General features: G+C 47.7%; 2 protein-coding genes across 13 annotated transcripts; one reads left to right on the plus strand and one right to left on the minus strand.

The window, feature by feature from the left end:
* Window positions 1-601: 601 nt before the first annotated feature.
* Window positions 602-8,383, minus strand: TMEM176B (transmembrane protein 176B). 11 transcript variants are annotated; one of them, XM_049642107.1, is made up of 10 exons: window positions 8,312-8,383; window positions 7,677-7,717; window positions 7,192-7,314; window positions 5,478-5,546; window positions 5,097-5,308; window positions 3,258-3,368; window positions 2,843-2,899; window positions 2,390-2,620; window positions 1,367-1,486; window positions 602-1,027 (listed from the first exon to the last, which is right to left on the minus strand). In XM_049642107.1, the coding sequence occupies exons 5-10, from the start codon at window positions 5,298-5,300 to the stop codon at window positions 935-937; spliced, it is 816 nt and encodes a 271-aa protein (XP_049498064.1). In that variant the 5' UTR covers window positions 5,301-5,308; window positions 5,478-5,546; window positions 7,192-7,314; window positions 7,677-7,717; window positions 8,312-8,383; the 3' UTR covers window positions 602-934. The 11 variants fall into 11 exon arrangements, with proteins under 11 accessions (XP_049498064.1, XP_049498065.1, XP_049498063.1 ...); XM_049642108.1 differs by having other exon boundaries at window positions 7,192-7,320; XM_049642106.1 differs by lacking the exon at window positions 7,192-7,314.
* Window positions 8,384-8,779: 396 nt separating this feature from the next.
* TMEM176A (transmembrane protein 176A) lies at window positions 8,780-13,303 on the plus strand. 2 transcript variants are annotated; one of them, XM_049642110.1, is made up of 7 exons: window positions 8,780-8,918; window positions 9,675-9,876; window positions 10,341-10,451; window positions 11,547-11,603; window positions 11,775-11,996; window positions 12,535-12,642; window positions 13,007-13,303. In XM_049642110.1, exons 2-7 carry the CDS (start codon window positions 9,679-9,681, stop codon window positions 13,046-13,048), a joined length of 738 nt encoding a protein of 245 aa, XP_049498067.1. In that variant the 5' UTR covers window positions 8,780-8,918; window positions 9,675-9,678; the 3' UTR covers window positions 13,049-13,303. The 2 variants fall into 2 exon arrangements, with proteins under 2 accessions (XP_049498067.1, XP_049498068.1); XM_049642111.1 differs by having other exon boundaries at window positions 9,679-9,876.
* The last annotated feature ends 4,581 nt before the right edge of the window (window positions 13,304-17,884 follow it).

A 17,884-nucleotide genomic window follows, 5' to 3' on the forward strand; every position in this document is an offset into this window, starting at 1 on the left:
AAGAACTAACAAATTACTGCAGAAAGAAGAGAAAGAGAGGCGGAAGGAAGGAAGGAAGGAAGGAAGGAAGGAAGGAAGAAGGAGGAAGGAAGAAGGAAAGAAGGGAGGGAGGAAAATGTCTTGTTCCAGGGGCACCTGAGTGGCTCAGTCAGAGCTTGGAGCCATCAGTTAAGCATCCGATATAGGCTCAGGTCATTATCTAGCGGTCCGTGGTTTCCAGCCCCAAGTCAGGCTCTGTGCTGGCAGCTCAGAGCTCGGAGCCTGCTTTGGATTCTGTGTCTCCTTCTCTCTCTAACCATCCCCCACTCGTGCTCTGTCTCTCAAAAATAAATAATAAAAAGCATTAAAAAAAAAAAGTCTTGCTCCATGCCTCACATAGTCCCATAAATCCCAAAGAAAGTTATAGTCAAAATTATGGATGCTTAAAGACAAATTCAATAGGTAAAAAGATTCTAAGTACGGTATATGAGAATTATTTTCACTTTACACTGAATAGAAGGAAATCGAAAAAAGGAAGTTTGCCACTTGGGATATAGAGCAGAACATAATTAAATTTAGTCTTAGTGGGACTTTGTTTCCATGTCACAAACTGGCCCTCATTTAATTCAATATGTATCAACACAGAGTAAGTCGCTTCACAGCACACTGTGTGCATAAACAAAGGGAGACCACATCTTTTCCGGGCAAAATGATTTTTCCTGTTGTTTCTGTTTAATTAGCGCTGGAGAAAATGCGACAACACCTGTTCAATGACTTGAGGCCACTGCAATGGGAACAGTGGGGAGAGGAGGAGGGCCGGGACAGTGGCCTAAAGAGAGGCAAGTGTGAAGGGCAGGTCAGCAAGGAGTCCTGGGGAGTGGGTGCTGTCCTCCCCAGTAGCGCTGGGCTACTCCCATCAGGGACATGTGGGAGCCCAGGCAGGGTCTTTGGCGGCTCACAGGATGATGGCATCCATGGTCTTCTCCTTGGAGGGAGAGGGAGGCACTGAATTCTCTCCCAGTAGCTCCTTCTCTGCCCCTTCCTCATCCTGAAAAAACCAGGGAGAAGTCAATAATTGTGGGAGAAAAGACAGGACCTTGTTAGCTTCATAGAACTTGAAATTGGGAAAGGAAAGAGGAGGGGAAGGAAAAGATACAGAGGAGGGTGAGCTAGCCAGAGATCTGGGACAGAAAGGGGCAAAGGAGGGCCTGGAGAGGCAGAGGGCAGAGGCCAACCCAGACACGGTGCTGGCACATGCTCCTCGCACAGCAAAGGGCTCAGCCAAGTTCCAGAAAGCAGCTGAGCTGTGCTCCCTGATGACCCTCCATGTTCCCAGAGCTTCACCAAATAGACCCATTCTTTCCCCAGTGCATCCTCGAAAACTCACCAGGGGCCGAGAGCTCTGGCCACACAAGCTTCGAAGACCCACGCTCAGGGAAGCCAAGGATACAATGACCTGCAGGACACAGACAGCCAGGAGCAGAGCACGGATTCCTAGGAACAAGTTCTAGAGATGAAGGAAGAAAAAGAGATAGTCAGGAGCCTGCTCCTCTGATTCTGCTCTTACAACCATCTTATCAACCCAGCCAGGTATCAGACTCTATCCAACCAACTACTTCCCACAAAAACGGAGTGCATTTTCCAACTACTGGACAGTGACAGCTCTACGCCATAGTGGTCTGCAATGTGACCTTACCACACCTTATGAAGAGGCAGGTCTATTTCTCCACCCCTCGAATCTGGAACAGCCTATAATTGTTTTGAACAATAAAATACAGTGGAGGGTGACACTATGCCTGGCAGTTTCCATTTCCTGCCTCTTAAAATATGCACAGTGAGATACTTCCTGTTGGAACCTAGTTGCCATGCCATGAGAAGCCCAAGCCCAAGCCGCATGCAGGAGCCATTGTAGGCTCTCTGGTTGATGGCTTCAGCTGGGCTCCCAGCCATGTGAGAGCCATCTTGGAGATCCAGCCCAAATGAGCTCTCAGACGACTTCACCCCCAACTGACATCCGACTACAACTGCATGAAAAAAAACCCAAGTGAAGACTGCCTGAGTCCAGCCAACCCACAGAATGTAAAAAGTAATAACAAGTTAGTTTTAAGCCACAACATGTTGGGTGTTGTGTTATACAACAATAGGTAAATGGGACAGGGGCACACCAGGAAAGCTAGAAGGGTATTCCATGATGTCCTCTCTTCAGTGTCTCCTCTTTGCTCCTCATTCCCTTTGATTCAGGGAATTCTCATGCTATGAGGGTCTGAAATATGTCTCCAGCTAAGTTAAAACCTCCTGAACCACAGACCTAGGTCCACGCTCAAAAAGCCTACAACTTTGCCCTCCGGTGCCCTAGCTCCTTGGGAATAGAGCCTTGTGATGGATCTCTGGAAGACTGGACTCTTCTCACCATCAGTATTTGCATGTAGGTTTTACATCTATCCTCTGTCCAATGTGACTTGTGACTTCTTTGCCATGTCTCTTGGTACCCAGTGGTTGTGGCAGCAGGTTCTGGGTAATCACACACATAGTCGATGTCATAGAAGCCATCACTTTGCCAGGTTAAGCTATTCACACAAAGGACAACAGCAGCCATGGCTGTGGCGACACCAGCCAGCATGAGCAGACCTGATATGCAGCCCTAAAAGGGAGAAGTGCAGGGGCTCAGACCCTCCTTATTAAGGATAGAGCCATAAGGTCCTGGCTCCAAACTTGTCTCTTCTTCTTCACTTCCTGGCCCAGAAATCCCTCCCCATCCCCCCAGTAGCAAAGATCCCAAGGTATCAGGGACCAAAGGGAAGAAGACCGAAAACTAGGGCAGAAAAACAGACATAGGAGGGGGCAGAGGACACCCAAGACTCACTGAAAGTTTTCCCCGGTGCTTCTCATAGACAATGGCCCCAGCTCCTGCTACAATAGCCTGGAAAGACAAGACACAGGAAAAGGCCTCCAGTTTACCCTCCTGAAATGACCCCTCATTTATTCCCAGGACTGCTGATTTGAAGCAGGATCCGAAGGACTGACAAAGAAAGTAAGCATATGGACACTTGTGATGGGCTCCATTACAGCTGCCCCATCCTTCCCAGCCTGGCCTTAGGGAGGGATGTAGAGAGTAAAAGGGTTTTGCTTGTCCCTTAAGGCACCTTCCTCATGGCAAAGGGCATTTGGATCCGGGTGTTTGGTTTCTTCCCCAAATCCCTGACCCAGATCCAAAGGAACTTTCTCCTCACCCATAACCACTTGCCTCCCACTGAGCTTACAGCCCCTTCCTTACTCACCACAGACCCTGCCCAGAAGGCGCAGCCTGAGGCACACAGCTCTATCCAGGGCCCTAAGCACAGCAACACTCCAAGGGCACAGCTCACAGCCCCCAGCAATATCTGGGTCACCTGAAAGACAAGGTGAAAAGCCAGGTCCCTTTCCACCAGTCCACAGGCCCCAGGAATGGCCACCCAGCTCCTACCTAGCTGTCTTTCCTCTCCTTTTCCTGTCTTGACCTCTCTGCAGCTCTGATTCTAGAAGGTTCTGGCCCCTTTACATCCATGAACCAGCAAGCATATCATGGCTCTTCACCATCCCTCTGATGTGAATTCTTATCATTACGTTTTCCTAAATATCACACTTTGTCATCCTACCTGATGATTCTCACTTTTTTCTCCTCATTGTCCCTTGGGAATCCCATCATCCCATCCAAGATGGGATGAAAGGACTCCCTTCAAGAGAAAAAAAGAGTTGTGTTGGCTGACGGCTTTCAGTGGTCAGCATTTTCAGGGTCCCCTCATCTTTCAAGCCATGGGCACACTCTTTGGGGATGGCCAACTGGCCACTGGTGAAGCAGGGCAGTGGTATGAGGGCCACTTTCATCCAACATGGCATCCGATAATGGGCAGTCCTTGCTCTGGAGCCCCGTACTGGGCTGGCAGAGACCTTATCAGGACTGCATCATGCTCTGGTGGCTCCCTTTGCCAATCTTGCTCCCTCCTTTTTCATTCCATAGCTGTCACACTGTGACATTGCACATTGAACTCTTGACTCAGCACCTGCTTCCTGGAGAACCCAACAGTCTCTTGGACGTCAACACCTACACATCCCGGCAGCATTTCAGATCTGTCATGTCCAAGTTCCACACCTCACTTGCACCCCCAGTGTCTTATTCTCCTGACTTCCAGGACCTCACTTCCCTGGTCACCCACACTCCAAACCTCAGCATGTTCTTGGATTCCTTTCCTCCTTTGTACCCCAAGCCCACCCACTCCCAAGTAACAGAGACATCATTTACAGATAATGTTGACTCCTCTGTTTCTTTGTCATTTCTACTGTGACCCAGGCAGGTGCAGACCCTCCACCCTTCTTATCTGGACAATTCCCAGCTGTGAGGCAGCCCAGAGCCCAGGTTCCTGCTCAGAAGCCACCCACAGCCTTCCCACCACTGATGCTGATTCAGGACAACTTCTCACCTTGTCACTCAGGGCTCTCAGCAATAGGGCCCTAGGCTGCATTTCCAGTCTGATCTGCCAGAAACCTCATTCTCTTTACTCTGACGGGACTTGCCCGATGCATACTCTCTTCTCCCTCCTTGCTCCTGCCATTCTCCTGACGTGGGATTTTTTTTTTCTTCCATCTTTCACCTCTGTCTACATGCACTCTTCCTCCATTCAAGGTCTGGCTCAGATGCCAACTCCTGCAGGTCAATTCCCAAGGATCTCACCCGCTTTACCTTTAATTCTAGTTATGCGTATAGTGATCTGATCCCCTCTGATGGATGTTGAGCACTTTTAGGTTACAGCCTAGGGATTCTCTCTGTAGTTCTCCCTGAAGTGCTTATCATATTGCCTCACATCTGCAGGCCCTCAGTTCACATGGGTTCCATTCAACTGAGCTAACAGCCCCCAGGGATTCTTCCACCTATCCCCCACCTCCAGCTGGGACAGCCCGTGCTGTACCAAAGAAGAGGCCCATCATTCTTTTCCATCTAAGTGTGTGGGGAACCTGCTAAAACTTTCTTTTCCCAAAAAAGATGGGATACAATTAGTAAGTTCTCATGAGGAGTCAACCCACTTTTTTTTCCATCCTATGGAAGGAGAGTTACCAACCTCTGCAGTACCTGCCACTCTTACCCCCAGTGCCAGCTGCCCATAGCTCATCCTGGCCTTGAAAGGGCTAGTGTCCAGAGGATGAGAAAAAAGCTCCTTCAGGGAGGCCCCAGCTTTGAACAATTGTGCCAAAGATGATTCCTGGTAGATGTGGATGTTGATGTGAGTGGGCTGGGACAGCGTAGAGGCCACATCGACTCCATTCACAGTCACCATATTTTGGGTCATCCTTCCTGCTGGGAAGAAGATGTATGGAAGTGAGGTCTGGGAACCAAGTAAGATAAAAAGAAATATGTCACCTGAGTGAAAGGAGAGAAAACGGTCCCTTGTCAACATCCAAAGGGTCTTTCCAGAGCAAGTATCAATGTCACCGTGGCCTTAATCTGCGATGCAAATCCAAATCACCTCTAGAGTTCTTCACCACGTATATTCTTGGGTCTCTCCCCAGAATTGTCTGATATGGTTTGTCTGGGTCTTGGGTTGGACAAAGAAAGGAATCTGAATTATTTACTTAGTATACATATTTACACATGACACTTCCATATGGTGAAAAAATTCAAAAGATATAAAAGGGTATACTTTTAAAACCCTCCCTCTCCTCTTGCTCTCCCACCACCTAGTTGTCTTCTAGTCAGAAACTAATATTATCATTTTATTCTATATCCTACAATGACATTTTTTGCACACAAAAACATATAAAAATATTATCTTCCCCCTTTGTCCACAAATGGCAGGATACTACATACACTGTCTGCACAATGATTTGTTCACAGAACTGTATTCAAAAATGATCCTTTCTCACTCATTTGTCCAGCTGCAAAGTATTCTGTTGTAGGAACGCATCATGAATTTTAAGCAGTCTTCTATTGATAGACATTTATTTTCTCTTGCAAACAATAATTGTCTCTTACAAACCAGTGAATAATTGGTTACAAACAATTGGCAGGTAAATGGGATAAGCATTTGTCACTTGAATAGATACTGCCCTCTATGGAGCTACCCCATGAAATTCACACTTAGGAGCAAGATGGAAGAAGCTCCACTGCCCCTCTCCATGACCAGAGGAAGGTGTCAGCAAATCTTTAAGTCTTTTTCGAATGCATATCAGGAAAATTACATTTCATTTTAGATTTTAATTAGTTTTATGTAATATACTGCCCCCTTCCAGTGTATATCTCAGCGACATTGGACAAATTCATACATTTGTACAACCCCAACTACAATCAAGATAGAGAACATTTCTATGTTGCAAAAGGTTCTGCAATGTTCCCTGCCCAGTAGGCCCCCCAACCCCTGGCCTGAGGCAACCACTGATCTGCTTTCTGTGACTATTCCAGTATAATTTCAATCCATAATTCTCTTATTATGAATGATATTGGTCATTGTTTCCTATGTCTAAGAGCCATTTTTTTCTCTTCTTCTGTGAGCTCTCTGTTCATATCCTATGTCCTTCTCATTTTTACTGTTTTGTTTTGTGTAGGAGTTCTTTGCGTATTCAAAAAATTGCCATCTGTGATATGATTTCCAAATATTTCTTTACAATTTCACGTTTAAATGTCAATCCATCTGGGATTTATCTTGTAAGTTGGAATGTATGGGTCCAAGTTGTTATGGGGTTTTTTTCCCCAGATGGTTAACTTCTGAAGGATAAGGTCTGTTTGAAGAATATATTATCTTTGTCCTACTGGTTCAAAATGTTCCCTTGAGCAAAAACGAAATTCTCATTGGAATTCAGGGCTATTCTAGTCTTTATACTCCACCCATTGGTGTTTCTGATGAGTCGGGTACCATTGCCACAATTTTACTTATGAGTATAGGGTTTATGGAGTGCCTGGGTGGCTCAGTCAGCTGAGTGTCTGACTCTTGATTTCGGCTCAGGTCATGATCCCAGGGTCATGGGATGGAGCCCTGTGGGCTCCGCGCTGAGCATGGAGATTGCTTGAGATTCTTTCTCTCTCTCCCTCTGCCCCCTTCCCTGCTCCTCTCCCTTCTCTCTCCAAAAAAAATTTAAAAAATTTTTAATGAGTATGGAGTAAATTTATTTTAAAAAATTAAATGAGGAGCACCTGGGTGGCTCAGTCGGTTAAGTGTCTGACTTCAGCTCAGGTCATGATCTCACGGTTTGTGGGTGCGAGCCCCACATCGGGCTGTATGCTGAACGCTTGCTCAGAGACTGGAGCCTGCTTCAGATTCTGTGTCTCCTTCTCTCTCTGCCCCTCCTCCACTCGTGCTCTTTCCCACTCTGTCTCTCAAAAAACAAATAAATGTAAGAAATTTTTAATTAAATGAATATGGAGTAAATCTTTAAAAAGGTATGGAGTAAAAATGAGGATATTTAATTGAGTCATTTCATAACCCTTCATGTTATTTTTTTCTTTCATGGCCATTTTTGCTAGGTTACTTCTCCATATGCACTTTGGAATCAACTTGCCCACCTCCAAAAGCAACCCTCCATAGTAATTCTAATGGGCATCCTACTTCAGCATCAATGATGGAAATCATAATCATATCAGTAACAATTCTAACAACAACAATGATGGCAATCCTAAAGTCTTCCCTTTGTATTCTATGTTCTTTTCAGAGAAGTGCCATACTTACACCTACCTGGTCTTTTTGGAGGTAAAAAGGACAGGTGTTTGACAGTCCTGCAGACACACAAGGAGGTTCAGACTTATTGATAGACATACATAAGGATGTCCGGCTGGATTCCAGCCAGATCTCCCCTGCGGTCCCAGGAGCCAGCATCACGGAACAGCCCTCTCTGAGCCTCCTGGGAACCACCACTTCCCCCAACACATTACAATCCCAGCTCAGCTGAGCCCCCTGCTCTACCTCTGGACCAGGCCAATCCCATGAGAACTCCCCTCCCACACCACCAGACCCCTGCCACATCAGGGCCCTCCACTTTCCAGCTTCACTCTGAAGGACTTCTCACCACCAAACCACCTGAGTCTCAGCCACTGCACTGGCAATGAAGGTAGGGTGAGGTCTGGTGAGGTGATAGAGAGCCAGGCTGCTGCAGCCAGTACATGTCCCTCCCTTCCCCAGGTCACATTCTGTCTAGGGCATCCCGCCACCCCCAAGCAGGTCCTATAGGAACTGGGAATGGGGGCAAGCAGCATCCTGTGAGATAGGATGGGGGCTTTGGGAACTGGCTTTGGAGACTCTGCAAGAGAAAAATGTCCTGTGGTGAGAGTCTCCAGGGAAGGGGCCACCTGGCATGTGGGGGCCCTGCTCACCTGCTGTCCTCTGGGAGCCCCTGCCAGCGGGTAGGAAGGAGAAGAAGAGCAGAAGCCAGGGGTAGAGGCAGGAGGGCCTGACCTTCAGCACCGCAACTTCCCAGAAAAAGGCTGAGGCAAATGGGCCCCTCTGGGGGGGGTCCAGTCTTGAGTAGATAACCAGGCTGGTGAGGGGTGGAGGAAAGAGACTGCGCGCATGGGAGTGCACACACATACACACACACACACACACACACACTCACAGCACTGGCAGATCTGTGTTCAGAAAGCACCTGCCCAGGTGGCCATTGGGGAGAGGAAAGCTTCCCAGGGTTTCCCTGGGCTGATCACCTCTATGGACTCCCAGGCCACCCACCTTGCCCCCATGCTCTCCAAGCTGGAGCCCAAGGATGTACTGGCAGCTGGAAACCCCCCACACAGGGGCCCTTCTGCCTGGGCTGTCTTCCAGAGAGGCTGCGGCTAAAATTCAGCCTGCCCCTCCTCCACCCTGCCCCTCTGGTGTTCTATCAACCTCTTCCTCCATCCTCCTGGTGCCCAGCTCCAGCTCAGCCCTCCCTGTTGGCACACTCCCTGCCGTCCCCCATCCGGAAACCCAAAGAGAGAGCAGGTGAGGCAAGCCCACAGCCAGGCAGCCCTTTCCCAGGACCCCTCCCCACCGGACTCCCATCCGTCCCCTCACAAGCCTCCAAAGCCTGGTCCAGAACTTGCTGAGGATGGTGGGAGGGAGAGACCAACTGCCTGTGGAGAATGGACTCCAGGAAGGTGGCAGGAGCAGAAGGCAGGTGTGTCTCTGTTTGATACCAAGTCAGTCTGGCCTTGACCTCCACCTCCACAGGCACACAACTTGGTCCTTCCTTGTGTGTGATGTGTGTGGGAGTGGGGAGCGCAGCTTGAAAAGGTTGTGCAGAGCTGAATGGCTGTTGGTAGAGAGGGAGGTGTTTAGGGGCTGAGGGGGGTCCCCGGACCCTCTGTGGAGCACCTGCGGCAACAGAAGTTCACCTGGCAGCCGGTCACTTGGGTTCTTCCCAGGAGCCCAAGGGCTCCGGGTGGGGACCGCGATGGCACATGCAGGTTGGGAAAAGAGTCTGGAGAGGTGAGGAATCCAGGGCACTGCTTGGTCCAGACCTCAAGGCCATGGGAGGATGGGGGGACAGCAGGTTGAGGGTGAAAGGGGAGGCTCCAGAGGGCTCAGCATTTGCCACAGCACCAGGAGAGTTAGGCTCTGCTGACAGGACACCTCTCAAGAAAGGGCCAGGGATGTTGCTCTGTGATCAGGGACCTCCACCAATCCCAAAGGCCAGTGAAATCTTTGGAAACATTCTGCCAATGCTCTCCGTGACACTACCTTCCTCCTCCCTCCCAGAAAGATGTCCACGGGCATGGGGACAGTAGAGAGTGATGAGGTGGCCCCTGGAGCCCTGCAGCCCACCCACATTGATGTGCACATCCACCAGGAGTCAGCTCTGGCCAAACTCCTGATAAGTGGATGCTCCTTGCTTCGTTCCCCCATCTCCAGCGCCGTCTCCCAGACCAGGAGCAGGAGCCGGATACTGGTGGCCTCCTGGGTGAGTAGGGGCCCAGAGGGGTGCCCATGCTCCCCACATCAGGAAAAGAAGAACTTTCTTTTGCTGTGCACACTCCTTACCAGCCTCTCTGAATCAGATGCTGAGCCAGTTTTATCTTATTAGAAATCAAGATCTCCTGTGCTCCATTTCTGACTTTTTTATGTACTTACTGGCCTTCTCCATAAAAGCTGTAGGCAGAGTGGGCTTTGGGCTAAAAGGGTGCGGGAGAGACATGGCCATTTAAAGTCCCACGTGGTGGAGCCCTGAGCCATCCTCTCCCCTCCTCCAGACCCAGCGTGGGCTGGCTCTCCCTCCTCTCTTCTCCCTTCTCCATTTCTTTTCCATGGGGGGTTCCAACTGTTTATACCTGGAATCCTCAAAGCTGCCTGAGACTTGGGGGCAGAAGGTTGCTCCTGGGCCCAGGCATCTGGCAATCAGCTCTTAGTTCTTCTCTTTTCCTCCAGGTGGTACAGATCGTGCTGGGGGTGTTGAGTGGGGTTCTAGGGAGTTTCCTGTACATCTTCTACTCTTCCCCCTTGTGCAACTCAGGAGCTGCCATCTGGACAGGGGCTGTGGTGAGTGCGGCGAGGGGATGGTTGACAGGCCAAGAAGGGGCAGATTCACCTCCTATCAGAGGTGATAAACCACCACCATCAGCACCAGCAACATCATCCATGGTACTATAAAATGTCAGCAATCAAAAAGTCCCTCAGTTATTCTAGGCTGAGAATGCAGATGAAAAAACAGCCAAGGAAAGTGGTGGTCTGTCCAAAGTCGACCGGCCAGCTATCCTGGTTTCCTGCCCCGGCCTTCTCCCACCAGGTGGGCCACTTCACCCCAATTCAGCAAACATCAACCAAGGCTCTAGGACATAGCTGATTTCCAGACACTTGCATTGAGATGAGGAGGAAGAACATACTAGAGAGTGTATACTCTACAAGATAAAGTCAACTCTTCATCATTTCCTGGTGCCCTGTGCGGGCCCTGTACACAGTGGGAATCCAATAGGGGTCACTGAATGACAGTGATGAATGTCAACACATGGGTGTGTGCAACAAGGGCTTGGGGGCAGGTCATGGTAGCACTGAGGGGCCCTTTGGCATGCCCACACTCACAGAGTAATAGCAAAACACACGCATTTATTGAGAGAGGAGCCAAAAGTAATCATCCTCATCTATCCAAAGGCAAAACACTCAGATTAGTTCTAGAATTGCAGATAGGATTCAAATCCATCTGTCTACCATGATGTACTAGATGTCCTGTTCTATCAGCCGGGTTGTGGGGTTGCTGAGCACCTGCTGGGACGGGTGCCTGGACTAGAGACCACCCAGAGACTCATCCTGCACTGAGAGCTTCTCCAATATCCTAGGGCATCCACCATCTGGAACTTTCACAAAGCACCATTGCTTTAAAAGGAAGGTTTTGGAGAAGGGAGGGAGGGCTCTCCAATGTCCCTAAAACAGAGGATCCTGCCACCTCGAGAGTTTGATCCTGGCCCAACCATCACCATTAGCTTACTACAGATGACAAAGCTTAGCTCAAAAATTCAGGCCCACCTGCAGTGTGCCAGGGAAGGACCAGCCCATGGCTGTCTCTGTCTGATGGTGTTACTGGCAGCTAAAAGGCTTGTATCTGCTGTGTTAGCCCTGCTCTCATCCATCTCTCCCCAGGCTGTGCTGGCTGGAGCTGTTGCCTTCATTTATGAGAAACGGGGTGGCATCTACTGGGTGAGTTTGGGGAAGGGCAGGAGTGGGCACCAGGCCCAGAAGCTGGAGGCCACCCAACCAAGCCTTCTGCTCAAACACACATAGGCTACATGAGCCTACCCCTCTCTCCCCAACTGGGCTCCCAGAGACACTGAGTCTCCAAGGTCTCTCTCTGCCTCCTCTGCTCACCAGGCCTTGCTGAGGACCCTGCTCGCCCTGGCAGCTTTCTCCACGGCCATTGCTGCTATCATCATTGGGGCTGATAATTTCTATAAGGGCTACTTTGATTTTGGAGACTTTATCTGTGATGTCTCCTCGAGCACCTGGTACAGGGGCACCCCGCCCCCCAGCACTCCGAGTCCAGAAGAAGTCAGAAGGCTGCACCTGTGTCTCTCCTATCTGAACATGCTGAAGGTAGGGGGGCAAGAGGGAGGGGTGCAGCTGGCAGTGGGCAAGAAAGACCAAGATGGAACACAAGAGTAAGGCTGTGTTACCTGTCCCACACCTAGTGTGACTAGTGTCACCACCAATGTGGCATTAAACAAACTAGAAATAGTTCCTGGGATTGTGGGTGTTATAGATTTGTGGAAAACACAAACACTGAAATAATAATAAGTGAATTAACCTTGTGAGTGTGCAAAGTACTGCAAAGGCATTAAATGCACGTTCTCCCTTGATCCTCTCAAGCCTTGGGGCTGCTGGGGCACCAAATCGTAGCCTGAGCCCTTCACTGTCGGAACAAGGACACTGAGGTCTGATGAGAGGGGTTTCTAGCTGCTCTCTGCATGCTAGACTCGTTTACCCCCCATGCACAGCTCCTTCCTCAGCCCCTCAAGAAGCTACAGACTTGAGGATGAAGGGGTAGAGAGAGACCCTAGGTTGGAAATGCATGACAGCACAGAGCACAGATGGCAGCACTTTGGTGGTGACAGATTTGGTCCTCTGTCCCCAGGTCCTGTTCATAAGTTTTCAGGCCATGCTCTTGGGGGTTTGGGCTCTGCTGCTTCTGGCATCTCTGGTCCCCATGTGTCTGTACTGCTGGAAAAGGCTCCGATGTAAGGTGAGTCCCTAAAGTATGTTTCTGTGTTTGGGTGGAGAGACTGTCCAGAGGAGACAGAGATGGAGAGCCCATGGCTTGGGGAGGAGAAAAGAGCCCTTACAGTGAGTCCCAAGGGGCATCATGCCTGTCTTTCTACACCATTGGTGGCCCAGTTCAGAGAGCCTCACTCCTTGATCAAGTGGTCCCCACGATAAGGACCCCAGGAAGGCAGGGAAGTCCACATCCATGGTGAGATTCTAGGGATCTTTGCGTCAGGTACCATGAGGCTAGTGTTGGATCTGGTTGGCTCCAGAACTAAGCTGCCCTGGAGGAAAGGATTTGCACCTTCTCTCCCTGGGCTATCTTGCCCCTCTGCCTCCCTTAGGAAACAGACCAGAAGAAGCTGCTTCATGTGAGTGAAATCTAGCCTTGCTTTTCCTGAGTGTTCAGCCTGGACTCTTTCTGGACTGCATGTTCCTGCCTCTGGCTCCTGGGAGAAGGACAAGACTGGGGAAAAGAGATTCTGCAACAGCTCCAGCTATCCTGCCTCCACTGCCGTGCCCACTGCCTTGCCCCACTGATCGTGACAGAAGCTCTTCTGGCTGACTCACCTTCACCATCCCGCTCTGCTTCCCATCCCTCCTGAGCAGTGATGCTAATAAATGTCCTGCTGTTGCTCCCAGCTTCTTGCACAATTCTTCCAGGGAATTTCTCTTGGCTGGGAGAGGTGGAGGAGAATGAGCTGATGCAAACCTAAGATGCTCCTCCCTCTCCCAACCTTCCATCTGGGTCTGGAGTCACTGGCCATGAAAGTAGCCTCTCTTTGAGGATGGTTCTGGAACTGTACATCCAAGTGCCTGTGTACAAAGGATGAGGCAAGCGGGGGCTCTGAGCCCTGCTCCCTACGATTCAGATTTAACAGAGTGAATGCTGGGCAAACTGAGAATTAGTTTTGTTTTTTGGGGGAGGGAGAGGTTGTTGTTTTTTGGTTTTTTGGCTGTTTGGAAAAAGTGAGAAACAGAAGATGTAATCATTTTGGAAATTATTTTCTTTTAAAGACAGTTGAGGAAATAGAAACCCTGAATAGTTGCCCCATGAAAAAAAATACCTAGAGCTTCTGGAAACTATATGAATCATATATTTTTAAATTCATGGCTAACTTGAATAGGCTACAATAGAAGTAGAAGCACGAATTCAGAGAGCTGAGTCTTGATATTATGATCTGCCTGTCTGGGACTTCTATGAGCACCCACACATTCAGTGCTGCCTTGGAAGGATCCATAGAACTTAGCACAAGGTTGTACTCATGGCTGTATTTATTACAGCAAAAGGGTCCACAGCAGTATCAACCAGGGGCAAAGGTGTATCAGGTAGACTCGGGAGGAGTCTGGGTTCAGGCTTCCGATATCCTCCTACCAGTAAGGGAGGGACAATAACACAGTTCAAAGGTGGGGGAAGGATAATCAACTATCCCCCAAACTTGGAAGGCACTTTGAGACTGGAAAATGAAGGAGGCACTCCATAGCATTTACACAGAGTTTTATTCAGGCTAACATACTCGCAGGGGGTCCACGACAGCTGCAAAGTTACTCTCCACAAAGTCCAGACCTCAGTCCACAGATTCTGTCATGAGATCAAAGGGTTCACATGCACCTCAGATGGTTTATATGCTCCTAATTGACAGATACCCTTTTATATTAGGTCTTGAGGCACCACCCGGGCATCAGGAAAGGGAAAAACTATGTTATCTCTAACAGATGTTATGGGGGGCCAAAACAAGCCTCCTCCATCCCGACATTGGCTGGCATTTCTAATCTAGCAAACATGAACAAGATGGGGGACCAAAGATGGAGTCACTATTATCAGCACTCCTACAAACACATATGCAGTGTTTCTGCTCAGAGAAGCCCACTGAAGTCTCAGAGCCCAGGGTTTTTCCTGGAGGCTGTTCACGTAGACAATGACCACAGTTCAAGGCTCTCAGAAGAAAAGCAGGTGTCCACCTGAAATCACATTGTACCGGGAAAGTTGATACAATGCAATTCAGTGCTTCCAGCACACAAAACAACCTTATCAGTATAAGAACATTCCAAAAACCAAATTCTGAGAAGGCAGCCCAGAGCTAGTCCTTCAAACAGGGCCTTGCAAGGAGCAGCCTCTATGTTAATGTTTCCTGCTCACTGCTGTGGAGGCATCTATCAAACTCTGTAACCCAAAACTGCAGTTCATAACCATGCTAAAGACAGCCATCAAATCCTAGAGTCACTTAAATTGGGGAGTCAAAGTGAAGAAGCCTGTATATAAATCTGCAATTTCAGGGAACAACTAGGGGGAAAATCCACCCTATCAAAGTATGTGACGAGCAAACTCTTGGTGAAAGAAGTGACTGGAGACCCATGAAAGCAAATCTACTCTAATATAGACTTGGGGCTTGAATTCCTACTGCTTGGGTGATCTGAGACCCTGAGAAAAGAATTCAAAGTCCTCAAGATGGTAGTGACCTTAGACACCTGTCAGAAACCAATTGCAAATTCTGTCAGGAGAAATTCACCTACATCCTTGGACCTCTAAGAATTCCTAAAAACACTGTTTCATGAAGAAAGAAAGAAAGAAAGAAAGAAAGAAAGAAAGAAAGAAAGAAGAAAGAAAGAAGAGAGGAAGTAAGGAAGAAGAAAGGAAGAGAAAAGAAAAGAAAAAAGAAACTGAAATTCAGCATAAATTTACAAACATCAAATCAGGAACACAAATCCTTCAGTCATTGCTATTTTCTTATCTAAAAATAGCATGCTTAATATGTTTAAAGAAATTTTAAAAAGGAATTAAAGTATTGGCAAAAATAAGAGCTTGGCAAAAATTATTAGATTTTTTAACCCCAAAGACAACCTCTAGAAATGAAAATTATGGTCATTAGAATAAAAACCCTAGTAAACAAATTAGACATAGCTGCAGAGAGAAATACTAAGCTAGAAGATAGGTCTAAAGGATTTATCTGAAATGCAGCTCAGACAGAAAAAAAGAAATGGAAAATAGAGAACTACTTAAGAGATATTTAGATTTGATGTATGGACAGAATTCCAAGAGGAAGAAATAGAGAGAAAGAAAGAGAAAAGTAAATAGAGAGAAAATCAGACATAAAGGCTGAGGAATTTTCTGAATTAAGAAAACACAAGAGGGACACCTAGGTGGCTCAGTCACTAAAGCATCCAACTTCCGCTCAGGTCATGATCTCACAGTTTGTGAGTTCAAGCCCGGTGTCAGGCTCTGTGCTGACAGCTCAGAGCCTGGAGCCTGCTTCGGATTCTGTGTCTCCCTGTCTCTCTGCCCCTCCCCCCACTCGCGCTCTGTTTCTCTCTCAAAAATAAAAACATTAAAAAAATTTTTAAACAATTACACATTTTATATATAATATAAATATTTTGTTATATAAGAATTAAATTGCTCTGGCTCTGTTAAAATCAGACTTTAAGGCAGAGAGCATTCCTACAGAAGAAAAGGCCACTAGTAGTCAATTCAGCAGAACTTGTTCCTTCTCCCATTTTATTCATTCTCTCCCAGAAGCAGGAACCTGTACTTCCAGCTGGAAGAGCTGTCTTATAACGAGGAGGGTACCATCCACAGGCTGGAGACGGTGCAAAGGAAGACCCAAGGAGCCTGTGCCTTCCACAGCATGATTGCATGTGCCAAACCAGCCTTGGATTGCTTATCTTTTAATATCTGTCTATGAAAAAAATTATTTCCTTACTGATTAAAAAAAAGAGAAAATAACTTCTTAAAGAAACCATTTACAATAACAAGGAAACTGTAAGTTACCTAAGATCAAATCTATATATTCAAGACATTAATAAAATTAATGGAAACTGTTTATGAATACCTAAATAAAAAGAAATGCATACACCATGTCAACAGAAGGGAGGACTCCGTTCTGTAAAGATGGCTTCTTGCTCCAAATTGACTCATTAATTCAATGAAATTCCAATCAAAAACTCAACAGCCTTTCTTAGTTCTTGCTTAGCCAATTCTCAAATTGATACAGATCAAAAGACCAAGAACAGGGACGTATGGTGGCTCAGTCGGTTAAGTGTCTGACTCTTGGTTTCAGCTAGGTCATGATCTCACAGTTCATGAGATAGAGCCCCGAGTTGGGTGCTGCACTGAGCACAGAGCCTGCTTGGGATTCTCTCTTTCCCTCTCTCTCTATCCCTCCCCTGCTCGTGCATGTGTGGAAGTGCACGTGCTCTGTCTTAAAATAAATAAATAAGCTTTAAAAAAAAAAGACCAAGATAAGCAGACAATCTCACTGTCCCATGAAACTCAAATAAGGAGTTAGACCAGGGGCGCCTGGGTGGCTCAGTTGGTTAAGCATCTGATTTTGCTCAGGTCATGATCTCATGGTTTGTGAGTTGAAGCCCCACATCGAGCTCTGTGCTGACAGCTCAGAGCCTGGAGCCTGCTTTGAATTCTGTGTGTGTATGTGTCTCTCTCTCTGCCCCTCCCTCTCCCTCTCTCTCAAAAGTAAATAAGCATTTAAAAAAGGGGGGGGGGGGAGTTGGACCAGGTAGGCATTCAGACCAGACAGCTCCCTGGCTTGCAGAGTCAAACCAGAGACAACAGGGAGAATAATGCAGGAATGGACAAGTTTTGGGTCAGAAGTAATAAGACCTGAGCACAAATCCCAGCACTGCCACTTACTAGTTCCTCAACATTGAGTCAGTTACAATTACCTCTTGAGCAATATAGTCTTTTCACTTTTAAAATGAGGACAATTGCAGGGCACCTGGGTGGCTCAGTTAGTTAAGCGTCCAACTTCAGCTCAGGTCATGATCTCATGGTTTGTGAGTTTGAACCCCACGTCAGGCTTTGTGCTGACAGCTTGCTCAGAGCCTGGAGCCTGCTCCAGATTCTGTCTCCCTTTCTCTCTGCCCCTCCTCTACTTGCACTCTGTCTCTGTCTCTCTCAAAATTAAATAAACATTAAATTTTTTTTAATGGGGACAATTGGGGGCACGTGGGTGACTCAGTCTGTTGAGGGTCTGACTTCGGCTCAGGTCATGATCTCATAGTTTTGTGAGTTTGAGCCCCGCATCTAGCTCACTGCTGTCAGTGCAGAGCCTGCTTCATATCTTCTGTCCTGCCCCTCTCTCTGCCCCTTCCCCGCTTGCGGTCTCTCTGTCTCTCTCAAAAATAACTAAATCTTTAAAAATTAAAAAATAAAGTAAAACAGAGGCAATTGTACCTAAAATCCATGGTTAATGTAAGGATTGAGT

The sequence above is a fragment of the Panthera uncia genome, chromosome A2 (genome assembly GCF_023721935.1).
Source record: "Panthera uncia isolate 11264 chromosome A2, Puncia_PCG_1.0, whole genome shotgun sequence".
NCBI lineage: Eukaryota > Metazoa > Chordata > Mammalia > Carnivora > Felidae > Panthera > Panthera uncia.